Here is a 21730-nt window from a genome sequence, read left to right on the forward strand (position 1 = left end):
ATAAATTATGCCGCATCAAACATTACATAGGCTGCAGTGAATTTCTGTTGATGCAGGCTATCGAGCTTTGTGGTTCCTAGTCAAACTTAGCTTTGAAGCACATGTTAAAAGCACTTTTACTCTTGTATCTTTTATCAAAAGAGACCATATCCAAAATAATAAGTCTCTCTCAAAAAAAAAAAAACCCAATCACCGGACATTTTGCAGAATTCAAACCTGCAGCTGCAGCTGCAGCTGCAGCGCAAACAACAACAAACACTGTTTGTAAACGTGTCCTGGAGTTTATGCAGGTGCAGACGTTGCTACTGCTGTAAGTAAGCCTAACAGCTTCCAGATCATTTATTCTGGATATATGGCAAGAAGGTCATCACTACTTCAAGCACTGTCTATATGATCTGGTCAGAGAGCAAGGACACCAAGCAGTCCTCTGCCCTTGAAGAAAAGACATCTGCCCAAGATGAAGAAACTTCCTCTCCAGAAGATGAGGGGACAATCTCCAAAGAGGCTGACTGCATAACCACTGATGATGAGTACTAGTCAGTGCCTGAATCCTCTTATTTGGAGGGAATTGGGGTTGGGGGGCATGGAGGTGGAGGCCGAGCAGCTGATGGAAAAAGAACGTAGCGGCATTTTCTGAGAACGAGGAGCCGGTGACTGAGTGGATCCTTAATGAAGGGAAAACCATGTGGGTCCCAGCACTGAAGAGAGACTGCTCTACAATCCAGTACCCACTGGTATCAAACCAGGGCTCACCCTGTATGCAGTTCCCTGCATTAGCAGCCGGAGATCTACTTTTGACTTTTTTATAACAAAGGAGATCTTTTAGCTGCTGTGCACCCTTAAAAACCTGCACGGGAGGCGAAGGTGTGAGAATTGGAGGATTATAGATGAAGTGGAGATGTGAGCCTAAACCAGAATAAAGCAATACATGGCATGTTGGATGACAATACTGGGAGTTCTCAGGAAGTAAAAAAGGGAAAGGGGTTCAGAATTTATATATACCTTTCTAAGGTGACTTTGTTGTCCCTGGCTCTCTTTCTCTCTCTTTCCCTCCCGCTCTGTTCCTGTGCTACTGCCAGTGTAACTACCGCCCCTCCCCCCTCTTCCCAGTGCAAAGCACAAGGCTCGTGTGTGGAGTTAAGCGGGAAAAAAGTGCGAGAGAGAGGGTGAGAGAAAGAAAAAAAAACCCACGGCTCCCAATAAGCAGCCGGCTCCCGTCGTTCACTTCAAAGAGTTGGCTCTAAGAGCTGTTTCGTTCGCGACCGACACATCACTAGTGGAAAGTGTGCCTACAAAAACCACTCTACTGTGGTTAGCACATCTTGCTGCTAATGAGGATGCACACAGAAGCACACACACTGAAATATAAGTTTTGATCATTTTAGTGGTCATTTCAGTGGTTATTTGGTCATTAAATGGCCTTTCTGGCCACTAACACACCATGTGTTATTTTCTTTCAGGCCATCCATCCAAAAAAAATAAAATAAAGTAAAAATAAATCATTGTTCCTGTTACTGACCTGCAATGATGATTAAAAAAATATTAGGTTTAATCATTCATATGCTGTAAAAATTTGAACTTGAAGCTATTTTTCTTTGAAGCTATTTTCCCCCAAAACACGTAGTAGTAATATGTAATCTGGCTGGTATCATTTCTGAATTTGAATTATATTTTATAAAAAAAAATCAATTTGTCAAAGTAGAAAAATGTTTCAATGTATATTAATTTTATAGGATTTTGTGAACGTAAACAGGAGGTAGCCATTTTTGGCCACGAACAAGCTGAGGGGGAGTTTTTCTGTTTTTATGTCACTGCATAAAAAAACAATGACGCATAAAAGTCATTGATACTGTTATTTATTGCTTTACATCTAACCTCCATCATGGTTAGAAAATAAAGATAACCTAATTTTCACTCTTATTACTCTTTAACTTCACAATAAAAGCCTCATATTTATGGCTGCTCCACCCTGACACTTGACAACATCCAAATGACTGGATCAAAGTGTTTGAATGATCTCAGCAGCTTTAAAACTATTGATATTTATACATTTACATTGATTTGGACTAAACTAACAAAACTATTGATTTGATCCAAACTCAAATCATGCCAGAGGCTTTTATTTTGAAGTTAGGATCATTTTTAATGGTCTTCTTAGTCTGTTCATTTAAACACACAGTTGCTCCGCCTGACATTTTTGGCTTTTAGATCAAAACATCAAAGAATTTATTTTATTTGAATGAACTGAAAATAGATTCAAACTAAAAGCTTTTAGAGAATAAACTCCTACATGACCTCTGACCTTTGACTTGTATCTACAGCACTGACCTCTGACTTTCAGCTTCACCATTTTCCTCAGCAGGATGTTTCCCTCCCTGCTGTAGACGGCGCAGGTGTAGGTCCTGGTGTCCCAGTCTGTGGGGTATTTCAGGGTCAGACTAAGGTCTCCAGTTTTCAGCAGGTCTTCATTCATCTTCGTTCGGTCGCTGCAAAACTGAGGCTGGTTGGAGCCATTCTCATACAAGTGGACCTTCGTACAGCTGATCCCAAAACCTGTATAATTGTCCCTCCACTCCACTTTAGCGTCTTCAGGCAGGTGAGATGTGGTTTTGAAGGGCAGCTGGACAGACTCCACCCCTGACTCCACCTCCACCTGGGGGACTGAGAGGACAACAAAGCACAACATGAGCTTGGATGGAGACATTTGTGTTGACTCTAACAGGCTGAATGCTGCTGCTTCACTGGGAGCTCACTGTTAGATAGAAAGTGGTCAGTGTGAAGAGGAGACGCAGCAGAAAGATGAAGACTGACAGGAAGAAAGCAGTGAACAGACTGTTGGAGCTGCTGTTAGTGGGACAGGACTTTATTCAGTCTCTGAGGACCAGATTTGACTTGATGAAGCAGAGAAACACAGTCTGAGTGTTTCTGTCACACTCACTTCATCACACAGCTCAGTTTGACAACATTTGGAAGAATTTGATAGAAGCCTTCCTTTAGTAAAAGCACCAAGAAAACACCATGAAAACACCTCACTACACACAAAACTGCAGTACTGGCAAATTGTACATAAAGTATGAAAAGTCAAAGTACTTATTGTGCAGACAAATGTTCCCATCAGTGTTCTATGGATCAATATTACTGCTGCACATGTTTAAGGCTGAGCTCATTTCAAATCCTTTCTATTGTGTTGAATCTGCAGTAATGCTTCATATTCTATAAAATCATATGTTTGTAGTGGCTGTCCTGTGAGGACCACGTATCTCTAAATAAACAGCTGTTAATGAGCTCACAAACACAGGCCTACAGCTGGATTTGAAAAAGTCCATTCAATAGAAAATCAACAATCACAGCTGGATTCAAAGGCTTGAGCTCTGTGTGACATGGTTACCTGTCAGTATCTACAGGGGGATTCAAATCTGTTTCTCGCGTGGCTATAGTACAAGTGAGCTGACACATCCATCAGTGGAGACTGTGGGCCAGTAAGGAGCAGCAGCTGCCTGCAACATGGGCTTTACATTGAAAACACATTGAAAACAGCCACATGTCTGGGCCTAACCACGCCTTTGGACTTCTTCTTCATTTCAATGAGATTTACATTTCAGGGAGTTCCCCTGGAAAAAGAGCCATTTTGAAAGCTGTTTGCTGACTTCATCAATAATCTGCTTCAATCATCCAGATGAGAATCCTGAGAATGGAGCAGCCCTGATAGCAGCTCATAGGATCACAGTGTTTTTCATTCAGCTGATTGATTTCACAGGTTAGGAGGTGAACAATCTAACTGTGCTCCTCCTTCCACCTTTGGACCACTCATTTAGTGACAGCCAGGATGTGACAATCAGCTGTGACACAGGAAAACATGAGGTGGGAAACTCTGGAGAAGATTTGCTTTTCTCTACAGGGAGGCTCGCACATCTAATCTGCTCACAATCACTCAACTCACTTCAACACCTATATAATAAAGGCAAAAATGCCTCCAGTAGAAATCTTTGCAAACACAAAGTCCCACAGCAGCCCCGTGTTCTCCGGCTAAAATGAGAGTTTTTGTCAGTGGAGTCTGGTGGCTTTAACCACACAAACATTACAGCTGCGCTCAAATATCACAAAGAGCTGTGACAGCAGAGAAACACATGACAATCCTCCAAATATCATCTAGAAATAGAAATATGTCCACTGTGGGACGTGTGAGGCTGACATTAATATGTCTTAAAGTGGGAGATGAAGAAATTATTCCAGGGCCCAAATCATGGAGACAAACATCAATCCACACTTCACTTTGTTTCCTGTCTCTAAAGTGGGAATATTTCAGTGTGATGAACAAACGGCCTCCAACAAATAAAGCTGATTTCCTTTTCCTGTCTTTTCTCCAGCGGCCTCAGCTTCTTCCTCTTTCCCCTGTCTTCTTCTGCAGACGCTCCTCTGTAGCTTCAAGCTGTTTCTCTTTACAAGGAGAGCTACAAACCTTTGCATCCAGCCACAAAGACCCCATGGGCTCCTCTGGATCATCACACTCAGCATTTTCACAATAAAAGCCTCATATTTATGGCTGCTCCACCCTGACATGTGACAACATCCAAATGACTGGATCAAAGTGTTTGAATGATCTCAGCAGCTTTAAAACTATTGATATTTATACATTTACATTGATTTGGACTAAACTAACAAAACTATTGATTTGATCCAAACTCCAATCATGCCAGAGGCTTTTATTTTGAAGTTAGGATCATTTTTAATGGTCTTCTTAGTCTGTTCATTTAAACACACAGTTGCTCCGCCTGACATTTTTGGCTTTTAGATCAAAACATCAAAGAATATATTTTATTTGAATGAACTGAAAATAGATTCAAACTAAAAGCTTTTAGAGAATAAACTCCTACATGACCTCTGACCTTTGACTTGTATCTACAGCACTGACCTCTGACTTTCAGCTCCACTTGTTTCTTCAGCAGGATGTTTCCCTCCCTGTTGTAGATGGTGCAGGTGTAGCTCCTGGTGTCCCAGTCTGTGGGGTATTTCAGGGTCAGACTGAGGTCTCCAGTTTTCAGCAGGTCTTCATTCATCTTCGTTCGGTCTCTGTAAACCTGGTGCTGTTCTTCAGGCTGGTCAGAGCCGTTCTCATTCACATGGACCTTCCTGACATATTTGTTCTCCTTCCACTCCACTTTAGCGTCTTCAGGCAGGTGAAGTGTGGTGTTGAAGGGCAGCTGGACAGACTCCACCCCTGAATCCACCTCCACCTGGGGGACTGAGAGGACAACAAAGCACAACATGAGCTTGGATGGAGACATTTGTGTTGACTCTAACAGGCTGAATGCTGCTGCTTCACTGGGAGCTCACTGTTAGATAGAAAGTGGTCAGTGTGAAGAGGAGACGCAGCAGAAAGATGAAGACTGACAGGAAGAAAGCAGTGAACAGACTGTTGGAGCTGCTGTTAGTGGGACAGGACTTTATTCAGTCTCTGGGGACCAGATTTGACTTGATGAAGCAGAGAAACACAGTCTGAGTGTTTCTGTCACACTCACTTCATCACACAGCTCAGTTTGACAACATTTGGAAGAATTTGATAGAAGCGTTCCTTTAGTAAAAGCACCAAGAAAACACCATGAAAACACCTCACTACACACAAAACTGCAGTACTGGCAAATTGTACATAAAGTATGAAAAGTCAAAGTACTTATTGTGCAGACAAATGTTCCCATCAGTGTCTATGGATCAATATTACTGCTGCACATGTTTAAGGCTGAGCTCATTTCAAATCCTTTCTATTGTGTTGAATCTGCAGTAATGCATCATATTCTATAAAATCATATGTTTGTAGTGACTGTCCTGTGAGGACCACGTCTCTCTAAATAAACAGCTGTTAATGAGCTCACAAACACAGGCCTACAGCTGGATTTGAAAAAGTCCATTCAATAGAAAATCAACAATCACAGCTGGATTCAAAGGCTTGAGCTCTGTGTGACATGGTTACCTGTCAGTATCTACAGGGGGATTCAAATATGAAGGAAACATGAAGGTGGTGCATTAGAAAAACTGCTGCTTCAACTTTGTACATGCAGCCAACCAAGTGATTTCTCAGAGATGTTAATGTGAAAGTGTATAAGCCGTGAGACCAGTTTTCCCGTGCTTCACTCGCGTACGTCAGTTTGAAGAGGAAAAAGAACTCCACGGGACTCCGATGTGAAAAGATGTAACAAAAAATTTATTCCACAGTTTGCATCTTACAGGAGTGCTCAGGTTTAACTTATCCTCAACAAAATAACCTACTACGGTAGGAAAACCGTGTGGCTCTGTTCTACCCTGCTGCCGCGTATCGCTTATGCCGTATTAACTCTTTTTCTCTCTCTCCCCCCGCCCGCACCGCATGCGCTAATTTGCATACATCCGTGATGCCCGGATTTTACTATAAACACGAGTCTTTAAGGCACATGTATTCATGGTACTACGTAACCAAATCAACACAGCAATAAAATAATTTTAGTTCCACCATAAACATGCATTTACTTCCTAAATTATTAATTACACAAACAAGCTTAACAACAGCAAAATATACAGGGAGTGCAGAATTATTAGGCAAGTTGTATTTTTGAGGGATAATGTTATTATTGAACAACAACCATGTTCTCAATGAACCCAAAAAACTCATTAATATCAAAGCTGAATGTTTTTGGAAGTAGTTTTTAGTTTGTTTTTAGTTTTAGCTATTTTAGGGGGATATCTGTGTGTGCAGGTGACTATTACTGTGCATAATTATTAGGCAACTTAACAAAAAACAAATATATACCCATTTCAATTATTTATTTTTACCAGTGACACCAATATAACATCTCCACATTCACATATATACATTTCTGACATTCAAAAACAAAACAAAAACAAATCAGCGACCAATATAGCCACCTTTCTTTGCAAGGACACTCAAAAGCCTGCCATCCATGGATTCTGTCAGTGTTTTGATCTGTTCACCATCAACATTGCGTGCAGCAGCAACCATAGCCTCCCAGACACTGTTCAGAGAGGTGTACTGTTTTCCCACCTTGTAAATCTCACATTTGATGATGGACCACAGGTTCTCAATGGGGTTCAGATCAGGTGAACAAGGAGGCCATGTCATTAGTTTTTCTTCTTTTATACCCTTTCTTGCCAGCCACGCTGTGGAGTACTTGGACGCGTGTGATGGAGCATTGTCCTGCATGAAAATCATGTTTTTCTTGAAGGATGCAGACTTCTTCCTGTACCACTGCTTGAAGAAGGTGTCTTCCAGAAACTGGCAGTAGGACTGGGAGTTGAGCTTGACTCCATCCTCAACCCGAAAAGGCCCCACAAGCTCATCTTTGATGATACCAGCCCAAACCAGTACTCCACCTCCACCTTGCTGGCGTCTGAGTCGGACTGGAGCTCTCTGCCCTTTACCAATCCAGCCACGGGCCCATCCATCTGGCCCATCAAGACTCACTCTCATTTCATCAGTCCATAAAACCTTAGAAAAACCAGTCTTGAGATATTTCTTGGCCCAGTCTTGACGTTTCAGCTTGTGTGTCTTGTTCAGTGGTGGTCGTCTTTCAGCCTTTCTTACCTTGGCCATGTCTCTGAGTATTGCACACCTTGTGCTTTTGGGCACTCCAGTGATGTTGCAGCTCTGAAATATGGCCAAACTGGTGGCAAGTGGCATCTTGGCAGCTGCACGCTTGACTTTTCTCAGTTCATGGGCAGTTATTTTGCGCCTTGGTTTTTCCACACGCTTCTTGCGACCCTGTTGACTATTTTGAATGAAACGCTTAATTGTTCGATGATCACGCTTCAGAAGCTTTGCAATTTTGAGACTGCTGCATCCCTCTGCAAGATATATCACTATTTTTGACTTTTCTGAGCCTGTCAAGTCCTTCTTTTGACCCATTTTGCCAAAGGAAAGGACGTTGCCTAATAATTATGCACACCTGATATAGGGTGTTGATGTCATTAGACCACACCCCTTCTCATTACAGAGATGCACATCACCTAATATGCTTAATTGGTAGTAGGCTTTCGAGCCTATACAGCTTGGAGTAAGACAACATGCATGAAGAGGATGATGTGGACAAAATACTCATTTGCCTAATAATTCTGCACTCCCTGTAAATACTAAAACATATGAACTATCTTAACTTGGCTCCCACAGAAAGTGCTGCTTAGCCTCCACCTGTTCAACTTCCTGTTTTATTAAAGCAGACATGGCAGGAGCTGACGTCTCCTTTCCATCATCAAGGCTTTCTTTGCTAACGTGCTAAAGGAGTTTTTCAAAGCTTCTTCACACTGCACTTTGACTCCTCTCCATCACGCATGTTGGCCCAGGTGCTCAGTAAGAGGAAACTGAGCTGTTACCATGAAAACGCACACAGACTCCTTTACCTGCTAATGCTAGCTCTGTTTGCACACAAGACAAAATTCAGACGTTCATTCAGCTCTGACCCATCAGGTGATGTGTTCAGCATCATTTACCATGGTGCCCTGTCAGGTAAGAAACAGTCCACCTCGGTTTATCCAGTTACTATAAAGTTTGAGCTTTGTCCAACTTGCTCAGATCAGTTTGGAGAGGTATTTTATTTTGATAGTTGATATTATGTTAAGTATTATTTTTGAATAAATTTGAATTCTATTTAATTGACCTCCTTATGGCCCACTGAGCTCTTAAAATCTGTTATTTTTGTGACTGTGTATTTGAAGGAACTTCTTGTCTTTTGGGGGTACAATAATAAAACCCATATGTTGAAGATTACACCTGTGCCTGTATAGTCCCTGATAGCTTGGGAGGAAGAAAAGATATGGACACATTTCAATCAATCAATCAATCAATCAATCAATCATTTGACTTTGATGTCAAGGGAAGATTAGATGCTTGTAAACTGTGTGGAGCAACTCTCATTTCTAAAACACAACAAACATTTACTCTTTAGATTTACCAAGTAGACCAAGTTTACATTCAGTCTGCTATAATCTTCTGATGAAGGTAAAGGTCATATTTAGCTTTAATTATGTTCACTGTGCAGGAAACTGCCTCGCTTTTGTGTGTGGATTCAAATATGGTTAAGATGCACAGGGCTACTTTCCTCATATCTGACAAACTTGTCTCAGTGGAAAGTGAAGGTCAGATAGTGAAGGTCAGATCTTATGAGCTGCTCTTTCGGTTGATTTGTTAGATCAGCCGACTGCATCTGGAGAGGCCCACCATGTACCCAGTTAATCTTCTGTTTTCATTGTCCACCTTGCACACAATCATTTGTTCCACATTTTTCTGTCTGTTTTCTTTTTCTTAACTTTCTCCAGCACAGTCATCTGTATCTGTCACGGCCCGGAGGATCAGCAGGTCACTGATCAGTAGTTTTGTGTGTGTGTCTCTCTCTCTCCCTCTTGCCCTCTCTCTATCTCGCCAGGGCGGAGCTCACTGTGGGTTCACGCCCTCGGCCCACGCCCCTCTGAAGAGGAAACACCTTATTAGTGCAGCTGGCATTTAAGCCAGGGAGTGACTTCTACTCATCGCTGGATCATTGCAGGGTCTGCAGCCTTAAAGGCCGCATTTTAAGGCCGATTACGTCACAGCGACGCGACGAAGGCTGTCCCAATTCAAAGGCTGTGTCACTACCCGATCCATACCGGAAACCCGATCAGTACCCCGCATGCGCAAGTCTGACGTCACTTCCTCTCTTTGCCAACATTGTGACATTCAATATATTTGAATGATACGGTCAGCGCCCAGTTAGCTCCTAGCATTTCTCAACAGCTCTGCCTCCTTTTCGACTACAGGAGGGAGCAGGAGGGAGGGGGTGAGTGAGTGAGTGATTCGTTTATGCTATGATTCAGCACAGGAAGGGAGGGGGTGAGTAACTCAAATGTGCTGTTAGCATGTTAGCAGAGCGATGCTACTGTGAGCTGAGGAGCTATTGTCTTGATGTGAGCTTCTACTCAGGGTTTTTTATTCCAGTTCAGAGCAGAAATGTTTTTGTTAAGAAACTGGCTGTTGTTTTTTCCACACAACTTTAATTATAAGCTAGATATATTTCTACTAATGAAATTAGTTTGCTAATAGCAGCAGGGATGAGTCAGTGAGTCAGTTGGGCGTGTCAATCATGATTCATGAGTCAGTAAAGTGATTCTCGAGTATTGAACGATTCGTTCATGATTCGCACATCACTAGAGCCAGTACCATAAAGAGCAGAAAAGCTGCACCAGTTAAACACCGCCAGGTGTTAAATCTGTGTGGTTTGGGTCCGTATGGGACAGCTTCTTGGTCCAGATCACGGTCTGCCTGTTAGTGACCTCTGCTCTAGACTGTTAACACAAATAGTGTGCACTAGGATAGCCCTCACTGACCTCAACCATGCTATAAATATATTACAGAAGGCTCACCCTGAGTGTGAGCCCAAAAAGCTGCTGGTGACTAAACTTTACCAGTTTGTTAAATGGGCTGCCAGTGAAATTATTACTGAAGTGTGAAAATGCACGTTTTTTCTCTGAAACATGCTGAGCAAACCTGGGTGCATCTGGTGAAGCTTCAGCTTCAGTGGTTATTTTGGGCATCACTGTGATTCTGGTCCATGGTTCACTGATTTGGTGAGTAAATGGTAGTTATGGCCAAATGAAGCTTTCTGAAGCTACTATTAAAAAAGGTTTCATTACTCGAAGCTTTGAAATCTTCTTTGATGACATCTGGTGGACAGAATGTGAAGAGTAGCTTGAATCTACAAATAAATATGAACTGCTTCATCATGAGCGCCCACTCCGCAGATCTGAGCTGACAGCTTTTGTTTGACATCAGTGACAGTTCTGTGTGATATCAGGTTGCTGCTGTGGTGCTTTCATAATGTTTTGGGGGGGGGTTAAAAAATGATGTTGTGTCTGTTTGATTAGGAAATAATCTTGATGAATACACTGTTCTTGTTTAAACATGTGCCATATTTGTTTGTGGCTTCTTGTGACATTTGTAAACATAACAGATAAAAATACATTATATATAATAATATGCAGCACAGTCATCTGATAGGCTGGGGGTGTGCTAGTGGTTTGACTTTCCTGCCTTCACATTCTTATGTAATTAACCTGTGGACAGGTACGTTTATATATAACATATTATAACTTATATGTACAGTGTATATTTTAAGGATGTTTTTACCTGGGTGTAGAGATGGTCATGAAAGTAAAATAAAAATGAAGTGAACATATGGTTGTTCTTTTTGTTTTTAATTATTAAAACAGAACGTCCTCTCTTCGTCACTGGCTCCATGTCTGTCATTATGATGCACACTGGTTCACCCTATTTGCACAAAATTGCCAAAACAGCACCTGTTACAGGTGGGGGCGAGTTACTGTTGGGGTATAAAACTGTATGGCTTGATTCAAGGTCATCCTTTGTGTGAAGCACAACGGCTGTGTTCACATCGAAGTCCAGCGCTGTAAACTTGTAACTTCAACTGCAGAAGCAAATTAAATCTTTTTTAAATGACAGACATTCCTCCTGTACTTCCCTCTTAAAAAAATCGAAAGGTTGCTGATGCAGTTGCTGTCAGATGCCAGAACTGGAGACAACCGATTCCGGGTCACGTTCATGGCAGGCCTTCAAAATAAAGGTAAGCAGAGCCTGTTTTCTATCGAAACTGCAAAATTGGACATACACCAAATTTAATTGTGAGCGGTGAGTCGTTGTTTTTCTCAACTGAGTTTTCTCAGTTAAAGTGTTTTTATATGGCATGATACATGTTTAATGCACAAAAAGTTGGAATTACAAGTTGGCAATAAAAGGAAAATATAAAGGTTAAATATTTTAATTTGGTGTTAAAATAAGTCTGGTTACAAGTTAATAAAGGTTAGGTTAGGTTAAATTTGGTCAAGGAAGATTAAGGTTAAAGGTTACAAGATTACAGGTAAAATAAGGGTAAGGTTAAAAGTTGAATAAACAGGTTAAATGAGGTTGAAACAGGTTAATAAAAGTTAGGTTAAAAGGTTAAAGGTTAAATAAGGTAAATAAAAGGTTAAACCAGTTGGGAATGCATTGCAAACCGCAAGGAGGTCTTGATCACCCCTCCTTAAAAAAATTGTTTGTACTGAGTAAAACACTGAAAACTATTAATAAAACAGTACGTTGAGCACAATAACCGTGGTAGTGCTTAATCATTGTTACTCTAAGGAGGGAATTCTCCTTAAAAAAGAAACAGTAGTGTTCTTTAACAGTACAGAATTTGTGAAAATCTTGAAATACCGGGTGTGTTTTTGTTTGTGATTCAACTATGAGCAAGCAAGTGTTCAATAGGTGTATTTCTGTGTAGTGTTTCGCTGAAGTTTAGACTGAAAGGGATTGCGTAATCGCTTCTTTCCAGTGTCTGTATGTAAACTCTGTGTAGTTCCAGTGTGTGTCCGTATGTGTATGCGTTGGGGGGCCTGAATAAGAGTGTTTGCAGCTGTTGTTGTTGTTTTGTTTTGTTTTTTTGCTGGATCATTGGCTGACGGGGGAGCTGAAAATGGTGGGAAAAGCAGTGGCTTTCGTTCGTGAGCTAAAAATTTCATCAGTTACTCTGGCAGAAAGCAGAAATAAAGGGTGATTTTAGACCGCTTGAAGAGCAGAAGTGTGACTGAGCTGAAACAGGAAGTGTGGGAGAGTTTGGGATGTATGTTTCAATCTAGAAGGTGGATAATGGCACTGTAGGTCACCATTGCCCATTTGAAATCAGAGTGAGTGTGATATTTGACATAAATGGCTGAATTAACCAATTTGTAATTTAGTTCCATGTTCTTTTCTGTTTTAATTAGGATTTTTAAAGAATAGCTGTGTGCATTTCATTACTGGTGAAAAAAGTTATTTTTATTAATTTTTTAATATTAATATATACATTACATAAAACTCTGAATAAAAGTGAATTTCTGTTCATGTTTGGGGGAAAATTTTATGCAAAAAGTGGAAATAAACACATGATAGTCACATAAATAAATACAAGCATATTATTGAGGTTTCTGTATGAAAGCCAGTGAGTGGAAAAACATTTCTTGAGTAAATGTTTCTGAAGTTATACTATAAATGAAACTTTGTTTTTTACGGTGGCTGGGAAGTGCAAAGCGCAAGAAATTAAAAATCCGCAACAAATTAAAAAACGGCAACAAATTTAAAAACCACAACAAATTAAAAAAAAACGCAACAAATTAAAAATCCACAACAAATTAAAAAAACGCAACAAATTAAAAATCCGCAACAAATTAAAAAATGGCAACAAATTAAAAATCCACAACAAATTAAAAAACCACAACAAATTAAAAATCCACAACAAATTAAAAAACCACAACAAATTAAAAATCCTTGACAGAAAGGGATTGTCTCAAATACGGGAAGTGACACAACGATTAGCCTAATAGAGCTTTTGGAGAGTGATGTCACGAGAGGGGGCGTGGCCAGGATTTTTGGTTGAGGCACCATGTTTCTGGGCCGAACAAAGCGCTAGCGAAAAAGGAGCGAAAGTACACGGATAACGTACGGTTACGGTGTAACCTTGGTTCTCTTAGTGAGAGACTATCTCTCCACACCGTTACATATTCCATATGTACGGGGTACGACCCCCCTTGGTCGCGGCATGTGGATATTTCTTTAAGAAAACAGCTTATAAAACAGCTATAAAACAGCTGTGCAGACGTGACACCGGTGATCGTTTGATCGGAACGCGTCTCCGAGTGGCCTCACGGTGGAGAGATAGTCTCTCACTAAGAGAACCAAGGTTACACCGTAACCGTACGTTCTCTAGCATATCGAGACTATCTCTCCCCACCGCTACATATTTCATATGTACGGGGTAACTCTGTAAGACACCCCGCGAGGAGACAGTGCAACCAAACCGCCGAGAGTGAAGACCAAAGAACTATGTGTACACACCATCAATGTTCCCTCTAATTTTTCATGTGTCTGAGCGAACACACAAACTCCCTGAGCGATCCCTTGGACCACTGTGAGCAACAGCAGACGTGTGCACTGTGGTCACGCCACCATCTAATCCATCCAAGTTTCATGGTTTATTAAAATAATCAAATTACAGCATTTATGTCAGACTACTTTTAATTAACAGCTTTAGCCCATTTACAATGAAAATGTAAAAAAAAATCTTGTTCATAACCTGTGTAGTATGTTAACACTATTGGAAGTAAAAATAACTTGAACTCCCCCATATGGAAAATATATATATAAATCTTATAAAGTTTGTATCTGTCTTGTGTGAAACTTGTATGAAAAGCATATAAGAGTGAAAACAGATATAAGATCCCTTGAAAAATTATATAATGAAACTTGTATGTTTTGGATACTTACTAAAACAATATATGAAAGTAATGAGAAAGTGGCCACTTTCATGAGTAATCACATATAAGTTTTTACTATTTCTTTTCCATATGGGCCAATTTTGAAAACAAAACTTTTTTTTAAATTCTTTTTATAAAACTCTGACTTGTATTATGAGTATGAGTCTGTGGTCTGGGAGAGAGTCCTGTAACTCTCTGTCTCCAAAATACAGTATATAATGACCAATGTTGGGCAATTAATTATATAGTTACTTCTTCAAAAAAGTAACCGAGTTTGGCAAACAAAGTTTTTTGCAGCTATTTTTTTTAAATGCAGCCAAGGTATTTTTAAATAAACATTTCAAACTATTTACAGAACAATCAGCTGTTCTGCATAAAATCTGATGCCACACAAATTATTTGTGTCACTCCAAAAAATTATTTCTGTCCACTATGAGATAAAGGAGAACAACATCCTGATAACTGCAGGCCTGACAACAGGAGATGTAACACCTGTAACATTCAGCAGTCGCCTCATGTTCCCCTTGTGGGACTAATAAAGGTATATCAATAACAAAACTATTGACTACACTAAACACTAACGACACAAGATTTGCGCTAAACGTCGCAAGTCTCTCACATCTCAAAACACCGCCATCACTCCTAAAACTTCCCCCGTTTCTTAACAACTAGATGCCACGTTGCCATATCATTTTTTGATTGGTCGACATGGTACTTTTTTGGACGAATAGGAAAGGCAGAGGGGGGTGGGGTGTGTTTTTGCTCACAGGCGGAGAGTGCTTTCGAGCCTTTTTTCTTATAAAACGCCGATTTAACCGTTTCTTCCTGCAGTAAATATAAACAATGACAGTATTCAGGAAGAAAACCAAATATTGCAGATATTTTATCATAACTCTGGTTTCACGTGGCCTATCAACACAATTTAAAAACTGGTATAAAGTCCACACTTTTTCCGTCAATTGTTCCGTCTGTCCTGCTCACATCTCCAATGGTTGTACACGTTGTCATTAACGTGGCTTCATTCCACATCAGCCGTGCCGCTTTGCCAGCTAAAACACCGGTGTCGGCACATAAGGACACTGTCATAGCCTGTCAACGACGTTGATTAGCTGCGCGTATACGCATTATTGGCTGGACTATGGGATAAGGTGGCATCGTTCCCATATGGGAGCAGCCAGTCACTTACTGACTAACACTGCAAAACAGAATTGTTAAAGTATTAATTTTAATTTTAATTCAGGTTAGATTTTTTTTGTGCGCAACGCAGAATTTCTGTGCACAGAGACCGTGCCAGCAGTGCGCAATTGCACACGTGCACAGCTTAGAGGGAACATTGCACACCACCCCGGTCAGGGCCAAGCCAGACACGAAGGCCGAGCCAGGGGGTGGAGGCAGCAGTCTGCAGATGCCAGACTGGCCTGAACCAGTCCTGCAAGTGATCGGCCACTCAAGGTCAACCCGGGAACCGCGAGGCAGATAGCCAGGGAACGCAGCACACCGAACCGCCAAGTAACAGCCCGCTGGTCACATAGGGCTACGACATGCGGGCAATGCCAGACAGAGAGTCGGCACTACAGCTGGAGAACTCTCACTCGCCACAGCGAGGTCCGACTGGCGTGTACGCCGGCGAAGCGGACAACCACAGGTGAAGCTTGGGATGTGGCCCGTCCATCCTCAAAGCTGAAGCCACCCCGAGCTGTTGACAGACAGGGAGGGGGGGGGGGGCTGGCAGCCTAGCCTGCGTAAGTGGAGCGCTGAGCAAGGCAATGACCCGACGGTCTACCCCCAGCACCGTCACCACGTGCATGTCTGCAGACAGTGGAGCCTCAAGAGTGAACTCAAGGTCAGACACTCGAGGTCAGACACAAAGTCCCAGCTACTGGGCGTCCCCGTGCTGGCCATGTAAGTCCGTGACACACAGGCAAAGCACCAACCGGGAGTCAGCATCGCAGGCTGGGGACCTCTCACTCACTGGCCAAAATGTCAGACACAGCAAGGTCTGACAAGCTCAACCTGCGGCATGCGGTCGGAGCGACAAATGGCCAGAAACACGGGCAGTCGGCTAGGACGAGCCCGCGCATACGCTCCCCAAGGATCCCCAGCTGGAGCCTTCGGAGCCCAGGGTCCGAACCTGGAATCCCAGGAGCAGGAAGAGGAGAGGAAGCGTAGCTCATCAAGTCGCTGAGAGGAGACCCTACTGGGTGCCTGCAAGAAGCGGGCAACGCCAGACAGGGAGCCAGCGCCGCAGGCTGGGGAACACTCACCCGCTGGCTGAGGCATCAGACACAGCGAGGACCGACTGGCGGGCAAGTCGGCGAATGCGGCAACGCGCCAGGGGAACACAGCCTGCAGCCGCAGCAGCCTATATGCCAGACAGAGACTGGCTAAGGAGGCTGGAGAACACACATGCGCTGGCTGACGTATCAGACACAGCGAGGACCGACTGGCGGGCAAGCCAGCGAATGCGGGCAACACGCCAGAGAACACAGCCGGCAGCTGCAGTGCAGCCGCTGGAGAGGAGGGCCAAGCCAGGGAGAGAGAGAGCGCCTGTCGCAGCAGCTCGGCCACTCAGAGGATGGCCGAGGTAGGATGAGGCCCAGGGCCTGTCCCAGGAGTAGCGGGAGTACCTGTCCCTCACTGAGCGGGCCCTGCCGGCCACGTAATCCGCAACATTTGGGCAATGTGCCAGACAGAGAGCCAGCGCCGCAGGCCGGAGAACTGTCAACTGCTGGCCGAGCCGTCAGACGCAGCGAGGTCCGACTGGCGTATGAACCGGCGAAGCGCGGGCAATAGGCCAGGGGACCACAGCCTGCAGCAGAGCTGGCCACTAGGCCACACTCAAAGGATGTCAGGAGGGAGGAGAGCGGCTGGAGGACAGCTGAGCCTAGGCTCCGAGTCCTCCCCACCTCAACTGAACACGGCCATCTCTGCACGCCTGCAGAGGCCCCTCAGCTTCTTTAAAGCAAGGTGGCAGCAGGCCAGACAGACAGTTCCATCAGGCAACCCTAGTCGTCTGACCAGAGCCAAGCGTCATAAACATCAACCTCCTGACCATCAACCTCCACCAGCCCAGGCCTCAAGGAGGCGGAGCCATGGGAGGGAATGCCGTGGGAGGGCCCCAGAACCAGGGAACCCAGACATGGGTTCACCCGTCCGGACCCTACCCCAGTGGCAGCCAGAGGGGATTGAAGCTTCTTCAACATCCACCTCACAATAATCAACCTCCACCGGCCCAGGCCTCGCAGAGGCGGGGCCCTGGGAGGGAACACTGCAGCCATCATCCTCATTTAGCCTGAGAGGCACAGGATTGGGGTGGGCTCTCCATGCCCAGCCCGCCTGCAGCTGTCGTGTCAAGCACCAACCATAGAGGGAGTGACAGAATGGCCACCAGCAGGGCATAAGTAACCCTCACGCCCCTGTCAGGGCATGCCGCCCTGCCCAGGGAAGGCCCGAAGGGGCAACTAGGGACCAAGGGGGGGGGCTACGGGGGAGGGGCCAAGGGCAACTACTCCCGCCATGCACGGCAGCATCCAACTGCGGGCAGGGCACACACGGCCTGCAACCAGGCAGCAGGGGCACCTTAGGCAGTAGGCGCTGAGGCTGCGTGATAGCAACAACCTGGAGGTCCACTCAGCTAGAGGGGACCTCAGGAAGGGCTAATTCCCACACCCGGCATGCTCCAATCAGGAGCTGAAGGGACCCAACTTGCCAGACACCGTGCCCGGGGACCAGCAGGGGGCAGCCCAGGGACAGGAGGGCAACACCGGAGGAGAGGATGGAAGCTTCTTCAACATCCGCCACCCGACAGTCAACCTCCAAGCCCAGGCCTCACAGAGGCGGAGCCATGGGAGGGACGCTGTGGGAGGGGCCAGCAGTAAATCAGCAACAGGTGTGGGAGGGGACCTAGCCCATGGCCTGCCTAACTGGAGTTACAGCAGTGGCAGCCATGTTCCCCATAGTAGCCTGCTCTCTCATTTTTGGAGGCAGGAGAAGGGGGGAGGGGCGGGCCATTTAATGCTTTCAAACCCAGCACGGTCTGCCTAGTCCGCGCTGGCAACAAAGCAGTGCATGCAAGCAGCAGCTACTTCAGCCAGCACAGCATGCTCTAGGCTGCTTTCATATTAGTTATATATTTGCCCTTTTTCACCCAGGCACAGCCACACTGCTTGTGCCCACCATAAAAAGGCAAAAATGCCATACACAGACATGTTTGGGACGTGTGGGCTGCCATACTTCTGCTACCAAGCAAGGGGGCGGGGCCACACGCTAACCAAGAAGTGCTAACAGGTAGCCGGCGCTAGCCGCAACCTGAATTCCCCTTCCACTGTTTATTAGCTCCTGCGTCACAGTGCTGACAGGTAAAAGCATATGCTTGGAACTCTGACACATTTCCCCAATGTAGCCGAGCTACGAGCGGAGCCCTGCTGGCAGCGTTAACCCGCGAGCTGCGGGCGACATGCCAGACAGGCTAACCGGCTGGAATGCTACTCGCAGGCCGGCTAACGATTAGCTGGCACAAACCGTAGCATAATTCCCCACTGTTTATTCCCACAGTGTTAAGCGGGCCAACAGCGAACGTTTGGAACGCTGAAGCCACATCCCCTCTGTGTTAACACAATTAGCAGCCGAGCTGCACAGTGCCAAGGCGACAGCGTATGCTTGAACGCTGAAGCCGTGTCCCTGCCGTGTTTCCTCACTGTAGCCGACCTACTCGCTAGCCGGCAGCTGGTCCGACCGGCGCATAAGCCTGTTTTTTTTTCGAGGTGATATGCTGGGGAAGGGGGACTAACCAAGCTAGGGGGAACCAAGCTAAGGGACACCAGGGGAATACCGGGGCTACCAGGGGAATACCGGGGCTACCAGGGGAATACTGGGGCTACCAGGGGAATACCGGGGCTACCAGGGGAATATCGGGGCTACCAGGGGAATATCGGGGCTACCAGGGGACCTAGAAGGGAGAAATACATCACCCCCGGAGGATGCCGAAGCACGCTCCAATAGACGCACACACACAGTACTCTCAAGGTAAGCACTCTTTCGCACACACACACAACAAGTGGAGATCAACGATCACCGGTGTCACGTCTGCGCAGCTGTTTTATACGTAAGCTGTGGGGCGTAGCCGGGCGTGCCGGAGTATCTTAAAGAAATATCCACACGCCGCGACCAAGGGGGGTCGTACCCCGTACATATGGAATATGTAACGGTGTGGAGAGATAGTCTCGATATGCTAGAGAACACCAGCTATGGTTCGTACTTGCTGTGCGGTCAGTTGTAAAGTTAGATCGCACGACCGGCAAGGGAATAAGGTTGAAAATGGTTTATCTTTTCATTCTTTCCCCACCTGGAAGCAACATGAGGCAGCTCATGTATCGGATGTTACCAAAAGAAGGCGTCTAGTCTGGATAGCAGCTGTGAGACGAGCTGATATCCAGTTCTCTTCCATCTCCAAATATCTGTTGGTGTGCTCCAGACATTTTCATTCCAGTAAGTTATAGATATGTTCATATCAATCTTTATCCGGTTTTTAAGTCTGACATCACTTGCCGTGTCTGGGCTCAAACTCTGCTGCAGGTCCATAAATCATATGATCACTGTGGCATCACTGAGAGTTGAAAAACTATCCAAAGACGGAAAACTAAACAGCAGTGACGTTTGTAGGGTACTGTGAGTAAAATGCGTTTTTTTTCCCCCCAAACATTCAAATTAGTGCAATCATAAATTCATTCATGACGGACAAATTGCAGTGAGAACATGTGGAGGCTCTGGCTATGTTCACACTGCAGGCGAAAGCGCATCAAATCCGACTTTTTTGACCGTATGCGACCCATATCCAATCATGGTATGACAGTGTAAAAACAGCACAAATCCGATATTTTCAAATCCGATCTGGGTCACTTTCGTATGTGGTACTGAATCCAATACATATCTGATGTTTTAGAAAGCAACTGCTGTTTGAATGGTCATGTTGCATTAAATCCGTCTTTTATGTCACTGACACAAAACATATGCCAATTATCAGTGCTGGAGAAGCGTCCGAGAAGACATTGAGAACACATGAGCGCTTTGTGTCCATCCCGTGTAGATGTTAGTGAAACTGTTGGGAAGACAACGTGAACATTTTATTTATACTGTATAATCTGCATATCCTTTGAAGCACCGCTCCTCTCTAAAACGGCAATAAGGATAATTATTAGGCCAAATGTAAATAACAAAATAACTTAAAGCAAAATTGGGGAACGTAAAGTCTGAAACAAGTCTTTATATTAAGGGCCATCAGTCAAACAATACTGTTTGGTCTGGGTCTAAACAGAGCGCGTTGTGTGTGACGTCTGCTTTTGCATATGCGGGCCGCTTTGAGGGTTCACAAAGAAATGCGTTTGCTGTCACATTTTATTTGTAGTGTGAACAAGCAGACAAAAAATCAGATTTAAATAAAAAAAATCAGAATTGAGCATTAAGACCTGCAGTGTGAACGTAGCCATAGTGAGTTCAGTGCATTGATGTGACATTGTCCTGAAGGATTTAGTTATTCTCAATGGTTAAAGAAATTGCAATTATTTATTCATATTTATTAGAAATAATCCTAATTATATATCTTGCTTCCATGTTTGTGTCCTGTGTCACAAAAAATACATTTTTTACTATAATACATTGATTAATGACCTGCAGAATCTCCTTATCATATTACATGTCCATAATTGTCACCTAAAGTCAAACTTTATGCTTTCTCCATCATGAAAGTGATTACATCCTTGCATTACATACTTTAGTTTCATTTTCTGAAGGCAGGTTTCTGAAAGAGAACAGGCAGATTTGGAATATAACATGCAGTGTTCTATAGAGATTGAAAATGTGACGTCATTCAGGGGTAAAACCGCAAAGGATTCTGGGAACTCGTGGCAAGAGGTACTAGCGCACGCAGGCTTTCAATTGAAATTACATTACACAGCGATAAAAAGAAACACAAAAATGGCAAGAAGCTGTTGTATTATTAACTGCAATAGCCGGTCGCATGGCAGCCACGGGAAGCTGACGGGTAAAGAGATGACGGTTGTTATCGGATTACGTTGTTGAAGAGAAATTGTTCGAGCCATGTTTCCAAAGTAACAAAGAGCCGACGGATGGCCTGGATTGCAGCCATTCGAAGACCAAATATAACGTCCCAGAACACTCCAGCTCACATGTTAGTCTGTTCCAAGCATTTCCACAAAGGTCAGTGTTTTGTAGTAGTTAATACGTCATTTTTCATAACATAATTGGTGATATAGGTTACAAGAAAGTCTGGCGCTGAACAGAAATTGTCGCGCTATGCTCCTTTGTTTATTGTGCATAAATAGTGAATTGTCCTGACACAATATTGCGTTTCGCTTCTGTTATTACCATGGTACATTGACAAAAACATATACTTTTATTCACAGGATAAAAC

At 44.0% G+C, this 21730-nt stretch overlaps 1 protein-coding gene across 1 annotated transcript in view; it reads right to left on the bottom strand.

Annotated features, from left to right (window-relative positions):
* LOC146389516 (uncharacterized) overlaps positions 1 to 21730 on the bottom strand; it is a 79948-nt gene that overhangs the window by 7300 nt on the left and 50918 nt on the right. The window contains exons 7-8 of the mRNA XM_084910501.1: positions 4913 to 5242; positions 2329 to 2661 (exon numbers count right to left, since the gene is read on the bottom strand). Of these exons, the coding sequence (XP_084766627.1) occupies positions 2329 to 2661; positions 4913 to 5242 (663 nt within the window). The remainder of the gene's footprint in view (positions 1 to 2328; positions 2662 to 4912; positions 5243 to 21730) is intronic.

The sequence above is a fragment of the Perissodus microlepis genome, chromosome 3 (genome assembly GCF_051167445.1).
Source record: "Perissodus microlepis isolate ML-2025 ecotype Zambia chromosome 3, ASM5116744v1, whole genome shotgun sequence".
Taxonomy (NCBI): Eukaryota; Metazoa; Chordata; class Actinopteri; order Cichliformes; family Cichlidae; genus Perissodus; species Perissodus microlepis.